Source organism: Octopus bimaculoides, chromosome 10 (genome assembly GCF_046866305.1).
Source record: "Octopus bimaculoides isolate indiv1 chromosome 10, ASM4686630v1, whole genome shotgun sequence".
Lineage (NCBI taxonomy): Eukaryota > Metazoa > Mollusca > Cephalopoda > Octopoda > Octopodidae > Octopus > Octopus bimaculoides.
In genome coordinates, this window is record NC_142937.1 from 21405090 (window position 1) to 21425089 (window position 20000).

General features: G+C 36.6%; 1 protein-coding gene across 5 annotated transcripts in view; it reads right to left on the reverse strand.

Moving 5' to 3' along the window:
• Positions 1-20000, reverse strand: part of LOC128248867 (uncharacterized) — a 67491-nt gene that overhangs the window by 32982 nt on the left and 14509 nt on the right. For 2 of the 5 annotated variants that reach the window (XR_008264992.2, XM_089358267.1), the window contains one exon: positions 8621-8947. The exons of the other annotated variants lie outside the window; for them this stretch is intronic. Coding sequence is in view for 1 of the 2 variants with exons in the window: in XM_089358267.1 (XP_089214393.1) it covers positions 8879-8947 (69 nt within the window). In the remaining variant the exon portion in view is untranslated. Of the gene's footprint in view, positions 1-8620; positions 8948-20000 lie in introns of those variants that run through there. 5 annotated transcript variants of the gene reach the window in all.

Consider the following 20000-nt stretch of genomic DNA (forward strand, 5'->3'; position numbering starts at 1 on the left):
TGATTTCGGCCTGTTTTGCGCCTCATCTGCAGCAGGCAATTAAAATTATTCATTATTTACATTATTTAAATTTGACGGATATTTGTCCTCATCTTGCTTGTTGTTAACACAACGTTTCGGCTGATATACCCTCCAGCCTTCATCAGGTGTCATGGGGAACTTTCAAACTTGGGTTCTCATTCCTAAGGTATTTTTCGATATTGTTGTTATTATCATTATTATTATTATTATTATTATTATTATTATTATTATTATTATTATTATTATTATTATTACTCAAGTTGAAAAATAACTTAGGAATGAGAAACCAGGTTCGAAATTTCCCCAAGACACCCGATGAAGGCTGGAGGGTATATCAGCCGAAACTTTGTGTTAACAGCAAACAAGATGCGGACAAATATCCGTCAAATGTAAATAATGTCAATAATGTAAATAATGTACATAATTCCTCATCTCTTAAACATAGAACTGTATTATCTAATCGGTACGGAGCCGACATTAGACATCAATGGAGACATATAGAGAAAATCCATAAAAAACTAGCACAGGCAGTGACCTGACTAATGATGGTGATAATAATAATAATAATAATAATGATAATAATAATAATAATAATAATAATAATAAAAAAAAAAAAATTATCGCCCCATAACCTGCTTAACAACAATGTATAAGACGCTAACATCTGTCCTAACCGAGTACACCTATAGTTTTTTAATAGAAAGTAGCATATTCCCTAATGAGCAAAAGGGATGTAAACGTGGATCTTATGGTTGTAAAGATCAGCTACTCATCAATAAGATGATCTTAGAAGATTGTCACAAGCGACACAAAAACTTGTCAATAGCCTGGATAGACTATAAAAAGGCCTTTGATAGCCTACCACATAGCTGGATTAGGAAATGTCTGGAAATGTATAAAATAGCTCCTACTCTGCGAAACTTTTTATCTGTAAGTATGAGATCATGGAGAACCACACTGATGTTGAACAATGACAATGAATCTCTAAATGCTGGAGATGTAAGAATTTCATGTGGCATTTTCCAGGGTGACTCACTATCACCACTCCTCTTCTGTCTAGCCCTAATACCGCTCTCAAAATTGCTCAATGATGCACAGTATGGTTATAAAATATTTGATAAAAATATAAATCATCTCATTTACATGGATGATTTAAAGCTCTTTGCAAAAAATGACCAACAACTCAAAGGCCTACTAGCGATTGTTAAACAATTCAGTGATGACATCAGGATGCAATTTGGCCTTGATAAATGTGCAAAAGCTATCTTTATCAAAGGAAAAATGACAAATACATCTAATGTGAACCTTGACCAGCAAAATGTCATAAAAGAGTTAGAACCAGCGGAGAGCTACAAATACCTAGGGGTAATTGAAGGGGACAATATCAAGCACTCAGTGATGAGGGAAAGGATCAGAAGAGAATGTTATCGCAGGGTGAGAACAATACTGAAGACAGAGCTGAACGCGAGAAACAGGATCGAAGCGATCAATGCTCTAGCCATACCAGTCGTGACTTACAGTTTCAACATCGTTAACTGGTCAATTACTGAAATATGTAATGTTGACAGAAAAATACGAAAACTGTTGACAATGCATAGAATGCACCACCCTAAGGCAGATATAGAACGTCTTTATCTGCCAAGAAAAGAGGGAGGTCGAGGACTACTACAGCTGGCATTATCAATGAAGGTAGCCACAATTGGCCTAGACACCTATATGAAAAACTCTGAGGACTGGATGCTAAAACTTGTCTTAAAATATGAAAGCAAGAAAGCATCTTACTCAGTAACAAAACAGGCAAAGGAATATCTAAGTGAATTCCAATTGCAACAAATTCAAGAATTAGACGAACTAGAAACACCTACAGAAAAAGCTAAGCGCTTGAAAACCCGTGCTAAAATTGCTGCCTTAGCTATTATGACTGAAAAATGGCATGGAAAACCTCTCAATGGCAAATACCCAAAGAGAGCGAATAATGCAGATATTGACAAAGCCCTTACCCACCAATGGTTAATGGCCTCTGGATTGAAATCAGAAACAGAGGGGTTTATCATAGCAGCCCAAGATCAATGCCTACCTACAAAGAACTACCAGGCCAACATATTAAAGAACGGCAGCTCCCCATTATGTCGTATATGCCAACAACAAAATGAGACCATCGATCATGTTGTCTCCATGTGCAGTCTGCTTGCGCCTACAGAGTATCTCAACAGGCATGATAGAGCTGCACAATATATTCACTGGGTAATATGCAAAAATCTGGACTTGCCCCATGATAAAAACTGGTGGGAACACAAACCACCCCCAGTACTTGAAAATGATCACATTGCACTCCTCTGGAACTTCACCATTCAAACTGACAGAAAGATAGACGCAAATAGGCCAGACATCATACTGAAAGACTTCAGACAAAAATCATGCCTCCTCATTGATATGACTGTCCCAATTGATATAAACGTATCTGTCAAGACCTACCAAAAACTGAGCAAATATAAAGATCTTGAAATAGAAATTAGCAAAATGTGGAATCTGAAGACGAAAACAATACCTATTGTCATAGGTGCCCTGGGAATGACAGCGAAACGGGCTGATTACTACCTAGCTCAGATACCAGGAAACCCCAAAATGGCTGAAGTCCAAAAGATAGTGCTCATGGGAACTGCCCATATCCTACGTAAAATACTGTCTATGTGATCTCAAATTTTAAAGCAAACATAATGTTCTTATGGTTTCTTAAACATTCACTTGAACAAAACTGTACAAATCCAAATATATGGTACCCTAGGCATAACACCTACATGAACTTCTAACTTGTTGTCTCTTGAGGTCTCTGGGTGAGACTTGGATCCAACTTGTACAAATGCAAAACAAAAGTCAAACATAAAATAATAATAATAATAATAATAATAATAATAATAATAATAATAATAATAATAATAATAATAATATGTTTCTTTATTGACCACACAGGACTGAAAACAGAGGGGACAAAATACAAAGTAGAGCTTTTCTCTTTCGGAAGACAAGGAAAAGAAAAAAAAGGAAAGGTAGGTAGAAATGTGATCAAAATGGATCATTAAAAATGAAAAAGCCGATCAATAGGGATCGTGTATCACAGAAATGTCATAGTGTAAAATGGGAAACAGATTAGGTTTATCCGTGGAAAGAAAAGCTTACGGAAAAGACCACGGTAACGTCGGGCAATAATGTTATGCAAAAAAACGCATTACAGTGACTCTCTTCTCTCCTTTCTTGATTTTTTTTTTTTTTTTTTTTTGGTTTATTGGATTATGCTCAAGGTGGCTTCATCAATCACACGTGCCATCCTTGCTACATTTTCACCCATCTTTTTTTGAAACATTCATTAGACAAAACTTCCCTCTCTACTCTCACCTTCCTCTTCAGATGATACTTGAAGAAGTTGATGAGAGATTCACCAGAGAGGAAAGTCTTTGTCTCTAGACTTTTCAAAAGCGTCCACCAGACACATTCTTTCGCCATAGCCACAAGTACGATGAAAATGGCTCTTCTCTCCCGTTTCAGGGAAGGAGGCGCGACAATATTCACGAAAGACTCGGTTGATAAACCGACTCGTCCCACACGCAATAGCAGTCGTTCGACATAAGCTCACAGGTCGGAAATGGTTGGACACTGTACGAGTGCGTGCAGAAAGGTTTCGTCACTCTGACCGCATCTTGAGCAGGTCGGCCCCGTGTTTCTCGAGCTGAGACGATAGAAACTGGAGAGCACTAAATGCGGGCTGTATGGGGTAAGGGAGCACTGGGCAGCAACATTAGCCGACTACTATTTAGCCGACCCGTTGCTGAAGATGTGTGTTGTAAGTAAATGGGGACCATTTTCAAATTCTTAAGTGACCTATTCCTCTTAATGGCTTCTGTAAGATTTGTGAGTGTCTCATTGTACTGCTCGTTGTTCACAGTAAGCACATTACACTAAAATCAAGGAGAGTGTTACCTTTATCGTGGACAAGGAAATTATAAAAAAAACAGTCTTCATGACTTACCGGGTGGATCGCTGCCTCATTGATTTCTCCAGGTCTTTAAGAAGAGATGTAAGACTTTTTATTCCATGAACTGAGGCTTCGTTTCAGACTCGTAAAGATACACTCATGTTTTGTCTCCTTCACTAGATCGGGAAATATGTATTTTTACTAGCTTCAAACACTTGCTGCATATCAGAGGAGATTTCACCCGTCTTTCAAACTGAGTATCAACTGCTGAGGCACCCACTCTGTACACGCTTTTCAGTATCAGAAATTTTCCATAATGTTTTTGTCCATAATTGTGCAGCGTGTTCATAGATTGTGACTCGTCTGGCTTCATGAATCAATTCATCCACTCGTAAACGATTTCTGTTACTGGTCAGAGCAGAATGCCTCTTACTGCATGGTTTAGACATTGTATTTGTCAAAGCTTTCTCCATAAACAATCAGTAAATGTAGGACAGCCTATATCTCACCTCCTTCAAGAATCCTATGACGGCAAGTCACTTCTATTTGGAGCCCATTGTTTTCCTGCTATGAAAAGTGTAGGAAAACAATAACGATAGAAGACGAGTAACTTTATCTAGCATGAGTTATTTGATTACAGATTTTGACACAAGACCTGCAATTTCGGGTTAGTGGAATAGATCGATTACATCCGCCCCATTGTTCAACTGGTACTTATTTTATCGACCTCGATATATGAAAGCAAAGACGACCTCAGCGGAATTTGAACTCAGAACGAACAGAGGGACAAAATGCCGCTAAGCATAATATTCGTCTCGCTAAAGATTCAGCCAGCTTGCAGCCATTAATATGAGTATTTTGAATGCCCTACATTAGTTAATAAAAATGTAATGCCCAGGTTTACATAGTTTCGAAGAAAAAAAAACACTATTTTTGTGTGTCTATGTAAGGGTGTGTGTGCATGTACATGTGTGTGCGTGAATTGTCAGTATAATGGTGTGGCCGTTCTGGGGCACGCCATTAACGTCAATGCTTGCTTATTTCAAACTCACTTCCCGGGGGCTTGTGTCCAGAATTGGTGTTGACAAAGTTGTGAGTTGGACAGTGGTGGCCATTAAACGTAATGCTTGACATACCGGGAATAAAACCAAGGACCCCTTAGTGAACGCCCGAATCCCAACCACTATTATTACTCATATAGGTGTGTATATGCGTCTGTGTGTGTGTGTATGCGTGTGTGTGCGAGTGTGTGTGCATAAATGTATATATGCATGTATGCATGTATGTATGTATGTATGTATGTACGGATGTATTTGAAAGAAAAGCATTATCATAAAGAAAAAACTGAATAGTTAAGACGAGGATTTCTTGAGCATAACTGACCAAGGGCTAAATAAAAACAGTAATAAGAAATGTAATTGAGATTCATACACTTGTCTGTTTTTATAGCAAATTACATATTAAAAACATTTTAGCCAGCATAACATAATTCACTATTCTGTCATCGGAAGTTTTAAATAACCAGTACAAAAACACACACACATATATGTATGTATGTATGTATGTATGTATGTATGTATGTATGTATGTATGTATGTATGTATATACGTACACACACACACACACACACACATATATATATATATATATATATACGTATGACTTTCGCGTCTAAGCGTCAATCTGCACGATCCGTTCTCCGGCTTGTTTTTCAGTTTGATTTATGAAACTAAAATACACACACATATGACAATTTCATCTGTAAATCAGAAAATATTCCAGGCGGATTTGTATGTAATTTATTGCTAACTGGTTTTGTTTACTTTATCTCTGTTATTTCTAAACTATTGAATAAATTACAAAAGTAAAATAAAATAAAATCAAAAAAAAAAAAAAAAAACGTCTGATCTAGTTCACAGTGTCATGTTATATTGTTATGCATATATACATATGTGAGTGTGTGTGTGCATATATATATACATATATATATATATACATATATATATATATATATATATATATATATATATATATATATGTATGTATGTATTACGTATATGTACACACACACACACACACACACACACACACACACACACATATATATATATATATATATATATATATATATATACATATACATACATACATACATACATATATATATATAAACACACATATATATATATATATATATATATATATATATATATATATATATACATATACATATATACATACATACATACATATATAAACGTATATGTATATATATATATATATATATATATATATATATATGTTTGTAAATATACATATAGATGTATTTGTGTGTCGATTTGTGTGTGTTTGTCTATGTGTGTGTGTGTACGTGTGTGTGTTTGTGCGCGCGCAGTTTTTTTAATATTTTTATTAATTCTTCACAAACTATAGCATCCTCTTACATTCAATTATTTGCCTCTATCTTTAATAGAATTTACGAACCATTTTTTAAAGATAGATAACGTATTTTACGCAAATAAAAACGGCATACATTTGAATTTTAATACATCACTATTGACATCTTGTACGTTTAGAAATGATATATGTTTTGTCTCGTTGAAAACAAATGTTGAGAAAAAAATATTTATTATTAATATTACTTTTTTATCTGATTTTGTTTTCAAATATGAAAGCATAGCTACTTCACTTTATCGGCAAATTATTGCAAGTTTCCTGGAGAAAGGCAAATAGGTATTTTATTATATGACTTTCAATTTGTTTACTTTTTAACAATATTAATACTGAACCCGAAATTAAATAGCAGTCAAAGGTTGTTATCGATTTTTATCTAGTTATTTGCATCATCAGTGAGCTATAATAACGTACTCTATGGCTATTAATTACCCTTTAAATCTTCAACAGTAACATTGTCCTCTCTACAAATAGAGCTTTATTTTCCTTCCCCCATACTTTAAGAAGTAAAAATGCTAATCTTTTATTAAATTTTCTCCATAGTAACTTATTAATCCAATAAAAAATACCGCTGAAATGTTTTCGACCTCAAGAACTTTTAGATCTAGATTAATTGCATTAAACAATGTTCAACCGAGAATACTTCTTTAGAATCTATAATGTTATTGTTGTTGTTGTTTGGTCGTTGCTCATCTCTCATCAAGCAGAGCTATTTTCAAAATCATAGTGAATGTGTAGCGTTATCCAAAAAATCGTAAGACTTCTTAAATGTCCCTTCTCCCCAACTAATCTCCTCTCGGTATTCGATATGGCTTTTCTTGTCAAAGTTTCTCGACTCAAAATATTTATATATTTCAATCATTCTAAGATCTGCTATGAATTTGCGCGATTAGTTTTTGCTGGTGGGATCTAATAGGAATAGAACATGTCTGAAGTTCTGTGCTAAGTATGACCTTAAACTACATCCAGCAATGGCTACTAAATCGGAGTTCCAGAGTTTTGAGAAGTGTGGAATCATCTCTTAACCACTTTACTTCCAGATCTGCTCTTTTCCAGAGCAATAGCCTCTGTCAGAGTTAGTCTCCGAGCCAAAGATTAATTAGAATGTCAAGGAACTGCCTCAAGGAGAACGCCTCTCAAAGACATCACAAGATAGACAAAGCGCCTTTGCGCTTCAGCTCTTTAGCTGCTCATCTAAGAGAAGGTAACTCCACACAAATCCTGCATCATGATAACTAATAGGCACGTGGTACTTGTTGCACCAGATGAAGACAGGTTTGAAGAACGAGAGAATGGAACTGACTCTGCATCAAACACAGCCATCACAATAGAATACCTGCCCGGTGCCTTATATGGGTAATTTATTGAGCATCTTAAAAACATCTAAGGTAGAAAATCTAGAGGGAGGGACACTAAGGCAGATATGTGCAGTTATACTTAATTAATATCTGACCGACATCCTCTGCAACTCCAAACTTGCTGCAAAAGTATTTACTTGTCTCTCTTCCATGGCGAATCCTTGAATGGAGAGGTGAAAGTTTACTTGAGGTTAGGGACTTGAGTTTGTAAACAACCCAGGCACAGCAGAAATAGTTAAGGTACAGTCACTGCATTTACGTCGATCAAAGGCCAAACATTTCTGAAGTTATCACAGAAATTTCCAAGACCGGACTCCTTTTGCTTTGAACACTCATTGAAATTTGAAATTTATTTTGATTTCAAAGTTGTCTCCCTTAAAGTTCTTGACAAGAATAACTCATTAATGCTAATGGATGTTACTTCTCACTACCAAATTATGAATTTACGCGTTTAAAAACATACTTGACTCACTAGGTCGAATATATTAATCCCACTTAACTATATATTTTCATGCCACTGACGTCCCCGGGTAATTCCCTCTCAAAAATATAACTGTAGCCTTAGTTTTTCCATATACGAATCAGAATTATCGTTGCTAGCTGACATCAGTCATCGGACACAAACATCATGAAGGTTACTCACAATATAAAATCTCTCTTTCTTTTATTTTATCCTCTTTAATTATTTATTTTTTGTTTCTAAATCTAGACAACTTGCTCAGGGGAATTAGAGAATAATATATAAGACATCTCTCTATCAACACTGTCACGTTCTTGGATAACGTTATTCCCCCAAAGAAAACAAAACCAGAAGATATCTTTTCTTCACCTCCTACTTAGTCTAAATGAGCAACATCGCTGCTGCAAGATTCAAGCAAACAAATGTCAATATATATTTCTGCCTTACGATCGAATAATCTGTTGTTGTAGCTGCTGCTGTTGCTGCTGCTGTTGTTGTTCTTGCTGCTGCAGTTGCCGTTAGTTGCTCTTTAGTCCCTAGTCAGCCCTGGTGTTCTTACTATCTCTTTTGGAGCTCGTTGGGTGTTGAACTTCGAGTATAATGTTCATGCCTTCATTAAGACGCTAGGTTGTGTTTCGAAGGAGGTTTAGTTCCTATGGCTGACAATCTGTAGGGGCCCGTACTCTGTTGGAACGGAATTACAATCTATTTTATGCATGTATGCTTGTATGCATGTATGTATGTATGTATGTATGTATGTATGTGTGTGTGTCTACGTACGTACGTATGTAAGTATGTACGTATGTACGTACGTATATGTATGTATATACGCATGTATTTAAGTATGTGTGTATGTATGTATATGCATATATGCATAGATACACGCATTCATTGAACACACACACATACATACATGCATACATACATGCATACATACACACTCATACATACATACATGCATACATACATACATACATACATGAATTCATACGCAAATATATTTATATACGTATGCATATATAAATGTATGTGTATATGAATGTGTGTATGTATGTATGTATGTATGTATATGCATATATGCATAGATACATGCATTCATTGAACACACACACATACATGCATACATGCATACACACACATACATACATACATACATACATACATACATACATACATACATACATACATGAATTCATACGCAAATATATTTATATACGTATGCATATATAATGTATGTGTATATGAATGCTTGCACGCATGTATTATTGTATGAATATATATGTGTACGTGCGTATGTTTAAGTAGGAGTATGTGTGTGAGTGCGTGCGTAAGCGTATAATGAAACAGATGTACGCTTATCCTTCTGTGTACAAAAGAAATTCAGATGAAAGCAATACAACTTAATTGCTGGCTAGTATTTAATATAACAATACTATATACATACAGGAGTGGCTGTGTGGTAAGAAGCTTGCTTACCAGCCACATGGTTCCATGTTCAGTCCCACTGCATGGCACTTTGAGCAAATGTCTTCTGCGATAGCCTCGGGCCGATCAAAGCCCTGTGAATGAATTTGGTAGACGGAAACTAAAAGAAGCCCGTTGTAGATATATATGTACTTGTGTGTGTTTGTGTGCTCGTGTGTGTATTTATTTGCCTGTGTTCCCCCATCCCCACCATCGCTGATGCTGGTGTGTTTACGTCCCCGTAACTTAGCGGTTCGGCAAAAGAGGCCGATAGAATAAGTAGTTGGCTTACAAAGTGTTGGGGTCGATTTGTTCGACTAAAAGGCGGTACTCGGCGCAGAGCCGCAGTCAAATAACTGAAACAAGTAAAAGAATACACACACACACACACACACACACACACACACACACACACACACACACACACACGACCACGTATATATCCTTTCTACTATAGGCACAAGGCCTGGATTATGTAGGAAGGAGGAGTTGATCACATCGACACCATTACTCAACTGGTACATGATTGATCGACCCCGAAAGGATGAAAGGTAAAGTCTACCTCGGCGGAATTTGAACTCGGAATGTAGCGGCAGACGAAATACGGCTATGCATTGAACCCGGCGTGCTAACGATTATGCGCACGTATAAATGATGTACGTACGTATGTGTGTGTGTGAGTGTATGATGTGCATGTGCTTTTGTCTGTACATGTAATCCCGGTGTGATTAGGCTGAGAAGTTATAAAATTGTTTCAGTCAAATATTTTCATTACATTATAAAAAGGTATTTATTTTCCTATTGAGAGAAATAATAATAATAATAATAATAATAATAATAATAATAATAATAATAATAATAATAATAATAATAATAATAATAATAATAACAACAGAAATAACTTGGATACTTTTAGGTCAGAAATATTTTAGTTTAGTTTAGTCTTTACGTTTTGTATTTTAATTCTTTTTTTTTTAGGATGGGTTTCTTTGTTTAATTTTCTTTATGTATATGAGGATTTACTGTTGGAGACCGGAGATTAATCAATCAATAATCAGCTCTATTATTTCTTTAATTCTCGTATTGTTCAGATTACAAAAGGATAAGGAGTGGTTCTTTTGAGGCTCGTAAAATGGCGAAGAAATGAGATTATCCCCCGTGAACAATAAAATAGAATAGAGAAAAATCTCTTATTGTTTCATGATATTTTTCTTTCAATTCTCTTTGATCGAGACGATTTATTATCCGCCTCCTTGAAAATATTTTTGTTTGAAACTTGCCTTGCACCTGTTTCTCATCCTTCCCTACCTATTTCTAACCTTTTATTCTGCTTTCTGGCAGAAACAAAAGCTGAACAATTTCCACTGTAGGTTTTTATGGTTGTTCAGATGTCACAGCGTTTATCATCTGAACGACTCAAGGCCATTCCTGTTCACGTTAGTGGTGAAACTGTCAAAATCATGTGTTCGGACAATGCGAATAACAAAGTACATGTTTTTATGTGGATGAGTGTCCTTGTGTGTGTGTGTGTGTGTGTCAGAGATAGATAGATTGCTAGAGAGGAAGAGACAGGGAGAGAGGACGTGTGTGTTGCGGTTTTTTTTTTCTCCTTATAGTCATGACATGTGTCTGTGTATAAAAAAAATACAGTCATTTACCCTTATATTTTTCCACTACAAATCGTTATACCAATCTGCTAATATGCCTTGAAGCATCTTCAGTATTTAGATCTTATACTTTTGAACAGGCGTGTTAAGCTTCATCTAACAATTTTATTGTTTTTTCAATTCATTGTTTTATCTTCTGAAGCGAGAAGCAAAATTTGTAGTGGTTCCCGATGATGTACGACTAAAAAGTTGTTTGCTTTTTCTTTTCTCTTTTACTAGTTTTACTCATTAGACTGCACCCATACAGGGGTACCGCCTTGAACAATTTATTTTAGTCGAATGAATCGACACCTAGTACTTAGTTTTTGTTAAGCCTGGTACTTATTCTAGCGGTTTCTTTTATTTATATAAAAGAAGCTTGCTTCCCAGCCTCATGGTTCTGGTTTCAGTCCCACTGCGTGGCACCTTCGGCAAGTATCTCCAACTATAGCCTCAGGCCGACCAAAGCCTTGTGAGTGGATTTGGTAGACGGAAGATGAAAGAAACGCGTCGTGTATGTGTGTGTGTGTGTGTATGTGTGTGTGTTTGTATATATCGATGTGTATGTCCTTGTGTCTCTGTTTGTTCCTCTCACAACTATCGCTTGACAACCGATGTTGGTATGTTTACAACCCTGAAATATAGCGGTTCAGCAAAAGGGCCCGATAGAATAAGTAATAGGCTTACAAAGAATAAGTCGTGGGGTCGATGTCAAATGAATGAAACAAGCAAAAGAATGGGATTCTTTCCACTACCGTCTACCAAATCCACTCACAAGGCTTTGGTCCGTTCGAGGCTATAGTGGAAGACACTTGCCCAATGTACCACGCAGTGGAATTGAACGCGGAGCCATGGGCATGAGAAGCAAGTTTCTTACCACACAGCCATACCTGCACCTGGCTTCTTACCACACAACAATGCTGGTCCTAGATTTCATCCTGCTGCACAGTAATTCTGGCAAGAGTCTTTTACCGACTGCTCCAAGCCTTCTAACTGATATTAAAGAAGACAGACACAAATTTGTTACCAGTTCAAATATGTTTGAGGCATATTCGAACTCGTAAGAAAACGGTTCATTGTATTTCATTAAGGAGAAAATATACCATTGTAGACAAATAGATGTAAATACACAGAGGCAGCTTAAAGCACCTCTAACCAAACTTTTTCGATCCCTGTGGCTGAAGAGGAGGTAACCACTCCGAAATACATGCATCCGACTATCTGGTTTGAGAACCCTGTGAGCTGACAGAGTGTATTTACACCTATATCGCTGCAGTGAGATATTTTCTCTATGACAAAATACAGTATGTGGCTTTCTTATGGGTTCGAATACACCTCTCAAACATATTAGAACTGGTAACAAGTTTGTATTTAAACACATCACTGCTTAGTATTGACAGAATCCAGATTAATCTTAGAATTGGGATGAAATTCAGTAGATGGAATCTTGGTAGATTTCCGTCAGTCAAATGAATTGTACGTCTAATTCAATAGACCGCCTTTGTTACACACCTTGTAAGATTAGCTTTTCTTGGAATTATGATATAAAGATGTAGTACTCAAGCACTTTTGATATAAAACGAAGTGCGGATAACAGTGACAAATTTATGCAATAAAACTATTGCATTTTATGCTTCTTTTCTTCTACTCTCGAAGGTGCCGGAGAAGGAAATATATTTCAATAAATGAATTTTTCTTCCCCTTCAGATTTCATGTGTTACAGTGTGGTGAGAAGTTTGCTTCCAAACCGCATGGTTCTGCGTTCAGTCCCACATTATGGAACCTTGAGCAAGTGTCCTCTACTAAAACCCCAGGCCGACCAGAGTCTTCTGAGTGGAGGTGGGAGACGGAAACTGTATGTATGTGTATTTATGTGTGTGTGTGTACGTATGTGATCTTATGTTTAGCCTTCACCACTGTTTCTTTGACAACCGGTGTTGGTTTGTTTGCGTCCCCGTGACTTAGCAGTTCAGCAAAACGGCACGGATAGGATAGGTACCAGGCCTAAAAGGTAGATAAGTACTAGATTCTATTTGTTCTACTAAACCCTTCAAGGCAGTGCTCCAGGATGGTCGCAGTCCAACGACTGAAACAAGTAAAAAAGTTAAAGATTCCCCCCTCGTACTTCCTCTCTTTCTCTTTTCCTCTCGTTGCTCACCTATTCTTCTACTTCCTCCCTTTGTTTCTCCCTCTACCACTCTCTCTCTTCCCATTACACCGGCATGGTCACATGCTTCCGGTCAATAATCCTTTTCTTCCTTGGCTATCGCCGAGCAAACACGCGAACTACTTCGTCCCTACTTTCAAGTTCGTGCCTCACAGCGTTCATACACACATAATTTTTCTCGTCTGGCCGTAAAGCCTTTTCTGTTTGTTTTCCTGTCTTGTTTTTTGTCCGCCACTACATTCCTCCATGGCAAGATTTAATTTGTGTATACAAATTTAATTTGCGGTCCATGGGAAGAGCCGTTTTAACGATGCGTCCTGCCCAGCTCTTCGAAACGCCGGTGTAAAAACGGGGGTAGCTGATGAAGAAGAATGGTCTCTATGTGGCTTGTGTGTTTTCTCGTCTACGTTTTGTTTGCAATGTCCTGTACCCAGATATGCACCTATACATACAGGTGGATGTCGGTATGCACATACCTGTACGTATATATGCATATACTCATTTACTATTTGTTTATATATATATATATATATATATATATATATATATATATATATATATATATATATATATATTGCGTGTGTGTGTGTGTGTGTGTGTGTGTGTGTGTATGTGCGTGCGTGCGTGTGCATGAACAGGAGGAGCTTTCAGTTTACCATCTACTAAATCCACTCTCCAAGTTTGGTAAACCGGGGCAACAGAATCAGTCACTTGCCCGAGGTGCCATGACATGGTACTGAACCCGAAACCACTTGGTTCGGAAGCAAGTATCCTATGACAAGAACCATGCTGACACTTCCCAAAAATTTTGCAAAGTCATAAACCTCGCAGCATCCCATTTTCGTTTTACTTCATTTTCATCCCTTAAGAAATTTAATGTAACTGGGAAGGACTGACTGACTTAAATATATAAATACATGCATATATACATAAGTATACATGCATCTACACACACACACACACACACACACACATACACACACACACACACATATATGTATACACACACACACATATATATATATATATATATATATATATATATACACACATAGATACATATATACATACACACACACGTATATATATATATATATATATATATATATATATATATATATATATATATATATATATATATATATATACACACACACATACACACACACCGTGTGCCCAGCCATATATAAAATCAATATTACTTGAAAACAAAAGGTGGACACCGTTGTTCGTTCGACTTTAAGTTTTCGGTGTGTAACTCGACAAACAGAAGGAAGGAAGTATGAGAAAGCAACGAATAGCAAGTGGCAGCGGCAGACTCACGACAAACAATAACACGCTTTTATAAACGTAAAGAATAGTTCTACGACATATAATTGGTGTCATGGATTTGAAAATAGCCGTCAACAAAAAAGCTAATCGTACTTGTCATTTTCAGTTTGACCTTATCAACTTTATGAATGTAAGATTCTTGACAGCGTTTCGACTTAGAGAATGCTTTTGTGCTTCGTTGATTGCTAAGTGTACGAATGAATGAACAGCATTTTTTTTTCTTGTTGTTGTCGATGCTGTGTTTATTGTTTTGTTGTTTTCTATTTTTTCCTTTAATCGTTTATTTATTTGTTTATTTCATTGTTTATCTGCTTGTTTATTTTTATGTGTATATATATATATTTATATATATATATATATATATATATATATATATATATATATATATATATATATATATATATATATATATATATATATACATATATATATATATATATATATATATATATATATATATATATATATATATATTTGCGTGTTTATTGACTAGAAGTGTCTTTGTATTCGCCTAGCAAATTAAGATAAAGAATGTTCATGGGTTTTTAATATGTACATGCTTGTGAGAAAGAGAGAGAGAGAGTGTGTGTGTGTGTGTGTGTTTGAGAAAGAGACTGAGAGAGGGAAAGAGAGAGGAAGGGGCGCGGGAGACAGTGTCTGTGTGATAGTATGTGTGTGTTTAATATTTATCGAATTACAAACAGTCTAACTTCATATCAGTTACCATTCGCCAGATTTTATAATCAGTCCATACCCGGTTTTTTCCCCCCCTCGCAATATTTTTACATTTGCAGTTTCACTAACTCTCTTTCACCCTCTCCTTCTCTCTCTGTCTTTCTCAATATCTCAACTGATAGATAGATAGAGAAAGAGAGGGTTACATACATACATACACATAGAGGGAGATAAGCATTTCTCCTTAAGTACAAAAACGCAACCATCTACATACACTTACATAAATACATTTCTTTTATTCATACCTTTATTATTTATTTATCATATTAATTTCAGTTATTCTACTGTCATGCTAGATCACAGCCTACTACTTTTTTTTCTTCTGTTTGGAGTATAATGGTGTTTATTAATGTTAAGGAGTTATCTCGCTTTGCCGTTGTAAATTGCTATATATATATATATATATATATATATATATATATATCGTTTCTATTATATTAAATTATCGTATGTCCAAATTTGGCCAAATGTGTTTCTTTCAATATTTATTTTTGCTTGCAATAGCTGGTTCTTTTGGTCAAACTTTTTAGTGGAATGAATCGACCCCAGTCCTTATCTTTTAAAAGCCTGATACTTATTCTATTCTATTGATCACTTTTGCCGAAACGCTAGGTTACGGGGAAGCAGACACACCAACACCGATGGTGTGGGACAAACACGGACCCACATTGATATATTGTGTGGTAAGTAGCTTGCTACCCAACCACTTGGTCCCGGTTTCAGTCCCACTGCGCGGCACGTTGGGTGTCTTCTACTATAGCCTCGGACCGACCAAAGCATTGTGAGTGGATTTGGTGGACGGAAACTGAAAGAAGCCCGTCGTATATATGTATATATATATATATGTGTGTATGTATGTATGTGTATATGTTTGTGTGTATGTGTGTTTGTCTTCCCAACGTCGCTTGACAACCGTTGTGTTTACGTCCCCGTAACTTAACGGTTCGGCAAAGAGACCGATAGAATGAGTAATAGGCTTACAAAGAATAAGTCCTAGGGTCGATTTTCTCGACTAAAAGGCGGTACTCCAGCATGGCCACAGTCAAATGACTGAAGCAAGTAAAAGAGTGTGTATATATATATATATATATATATATATATATATATATCAAAATGAGACTCGCTTCTTTCAGTTTCCGTCAACCAAATCCACTCACAAGGCTATGGTCGGCTCGAGGGCATAACAGAGGACGCTTGCCGAAGATGCCACGCAGTGGAAGTGAACCTGGCAAAATGTGACTGGGAACGAAACCTCTTACCGCTTAGCCACGCCGACACCTGTGTCTTTTCATTTTATTTTTTTAATCAATATATGGTTGACAATGAGGTGAGAGAGATATTTGGCTGCTATTTCTAAATCAGGCACTAAGTGGCTTTCCTGATGGCTCAATGAAAAGCCAACAGGTGATTAGATAGTTAGAGATAAAGACACAACAGTTCAAAGAGATGGAGGACAAAGATTGGCTGTAGCATTGATATACGTTTCCAGGCATATCCCTAGCAAAAGAAAGCGAGAGAGAAAAGGGTCCGTAGATAGACGTGTTGGTACAGTATTGCTCAATGAGATGTAAGTTTGGAAGTTCGAAGTCAATGAATGTCGTTGTGTGCTTTCTATAACCAAAACACTTTAGTGCGAAACCCAGATACTGACAAGCGAGATACAATTAAATTTCCGTCCTATTTATAACAATACAATAAGAGTAAATTGTAGTGAATTCAAGCGAAATGAATTGAATTGAATTACAATGTTTCGTTGCTGTCTACACCGCAAAATGACTTATTCTTGAGATATTCCTGAGTTATTAACAACGTAAATCAAATGAATTGGTTTGAAATAACAGTTGAAGCGGAGTTGTGAATCTGGGTTGTCACTAAAAGAAATATCATTCAAATGTTCAACAGAATCGTGCTTTTCATTTTCACTCTTTTCGTTCGTTCTTTCTTTCCTTCTTTTTTTCTTTCTTTCTTTCTATCTCTTTTGACGTCTTATAGGTGTAGGCGCAGCTGTCTTTTCTTTTATTTGTTTCGGTCATTTGATTGACAGCGACCATGCTGGAGCACTGCCTTTAGTGGAACGCATCGACCCCAGGACTTATTCTTTCTAAGCCTAGTACTTATTCTATGGGTCTCTCATGCCGAACCACTAGAAGATGGGAATGTAAACACACCGGCATCGGTTGTCTAGCGATGGTGGGGGGGGACAAACACAGACACTCAAACATATACACACATACATGCATATATATATATATATATATATATATATATATATATATATATATATATATATATATATACGACTGGCTTCTTTCAGTTTCCGTCAACCAAATCCACTCACAAGGCTTTGCTCGGCTCGAGGCTATAGTAGAAGACACTTGAACCCGGAACCATGTGGTTGATAAGCAAGATACTTACCACGCAGCCACTCCAGCGTCTAAGAAGTTTGCTTCCCAACAATATGGTTGCGTGTTCAGTCTCACTGCTTGGTACCTTGGGCAAGTATCTTCTACTATAGCCTCGGACCGACCACAGTGGATTGGTTGACGGAAACTGAAAGACGCTTATCGTGTATGTGTGTGTGTGTGTGTGTATATATATATAAATAAATATATATATATATATATATATATATATATATATATATATATATATATATATATATATATATATATATATATATAATTAAATTAAAACATAGGGTAAAAAATCAGATATTAATTAATAGGTCTTAGTAGACACAACATGTGGTCTATTTCTAGCACATTAAATGACCACTTTAATGGTCATAGTTATATATAAATATATATATATATATATATATATATATATATAATGTGTGTGTATGTATGTGCGTCTTTGTGTCTGTACCCGTAACAGGGAAGGAGACAAAATAAGTACAGGGCTTGTGAATGGACTGGGTAGACGGAAACTGAAAGTAGCTCGTGTATGAGTGTGTGCGCGCGCACATCTTTGTGTTTGTCCACCACCACCACCACCACCACCACCGCCGCTTGACAACCGGTGCTGGTGTGTTTACATCTCCGTAACACAACGGTTCGGCTGAGGAAATAAAATAAGCATTTGGCTCTGAGAAAAATAACTACTGAAGTCACTTTCTTCGATAAAACTCTCCAAGGTGGTGCCCCAGCATGACCGCAATCCAATAACTGAAACAAGTGAAAGAAAATGAATTGAAGTATTGAATCTAGGTTGCTACTAAAAGAAACAACGTCCAGCGGTCAAAAGAATAGTTCTTCTCATCTTACGTGTCTCTTTCTATTTTTTTTAATCCCTGGTCTCATGTCCTGAATTGCCAGTGATCTTCAGTTTCTACACGTGGTGGTCAGATAGTTTCTTATATTGCTCTTGACCTTTGACACGAACAAGAGAGTAATATCACCAAACATTTCTTTTGTCCGTATCACTTTAAAAACGCCATCAAAATCCCAACGTCGCCCTTACCAATGGCAACATAATTCTTCCCCCACTACCACTACAACCACCACCACCACCACCATCACCAGCAACAGCAACAATAATAAAAACAACACCAGCAGCGCCGTCAACACCATCATCGTCATCATCACCATCACCTCCACAACCATCACAGTCATCACTGACCCACTCTTACCACAACCACAACCACCACCACCACCACGACCAACATTACCAACATCACTACCATGAACGCCACCCCACCCCTAACATCAAATCCCCGGATCGCCTACCTCAACCTCTCCCCCCTCCTTCTTCTACCCCACAACCTTTGCCCACCCGCCAACGACCAACTCCGAATGAAGAAAAATATCAGCTATCGACGCCATCATTTATACCACGTTTGAGACACAACAAATGCGGCGGATTGTTTCCGCTTTCATTGAATAAATAATCCCCATTGAAATAATTGGTATTCATGCCAACTTTATCCCGAGTTCATTGTTTTTCTACATGTCTAACAGCGTCACCCTCTACGGTTTTCTTTCTGCTATAAAAACACTCCCTTAACTTTATTAAAACTGAAATACTACCCAATAAAAATGGATAGAATGTATTTTTCACTCAATCACTCATTCATCATTTTATTCATTTATTTATTCATTCATTCATTCATTCAAATCTTCTTTCCTTTTCGTTCCTATTCACAGTCTTTGTCTCTTTCTTTCTCTTCTTCCTAACCCTGTATTCTTTTCTGCGTTTCGTCTTGTCATTGAAAATAGCCAGCCTTCTACTTCTTATTTGATATTCTTTTTTTTTTCTGCTTTTGTTGTTGTTATTGCTGTTGTTTTTATGCTTCGTTTTTGTTTTGCTATTATTTTTTTCTTCCCTTCCTTCTTTTGTATTCATCACCGTCCATTGTACTCAGCACTATAGGGTTTGTTAACGGACGTACGGG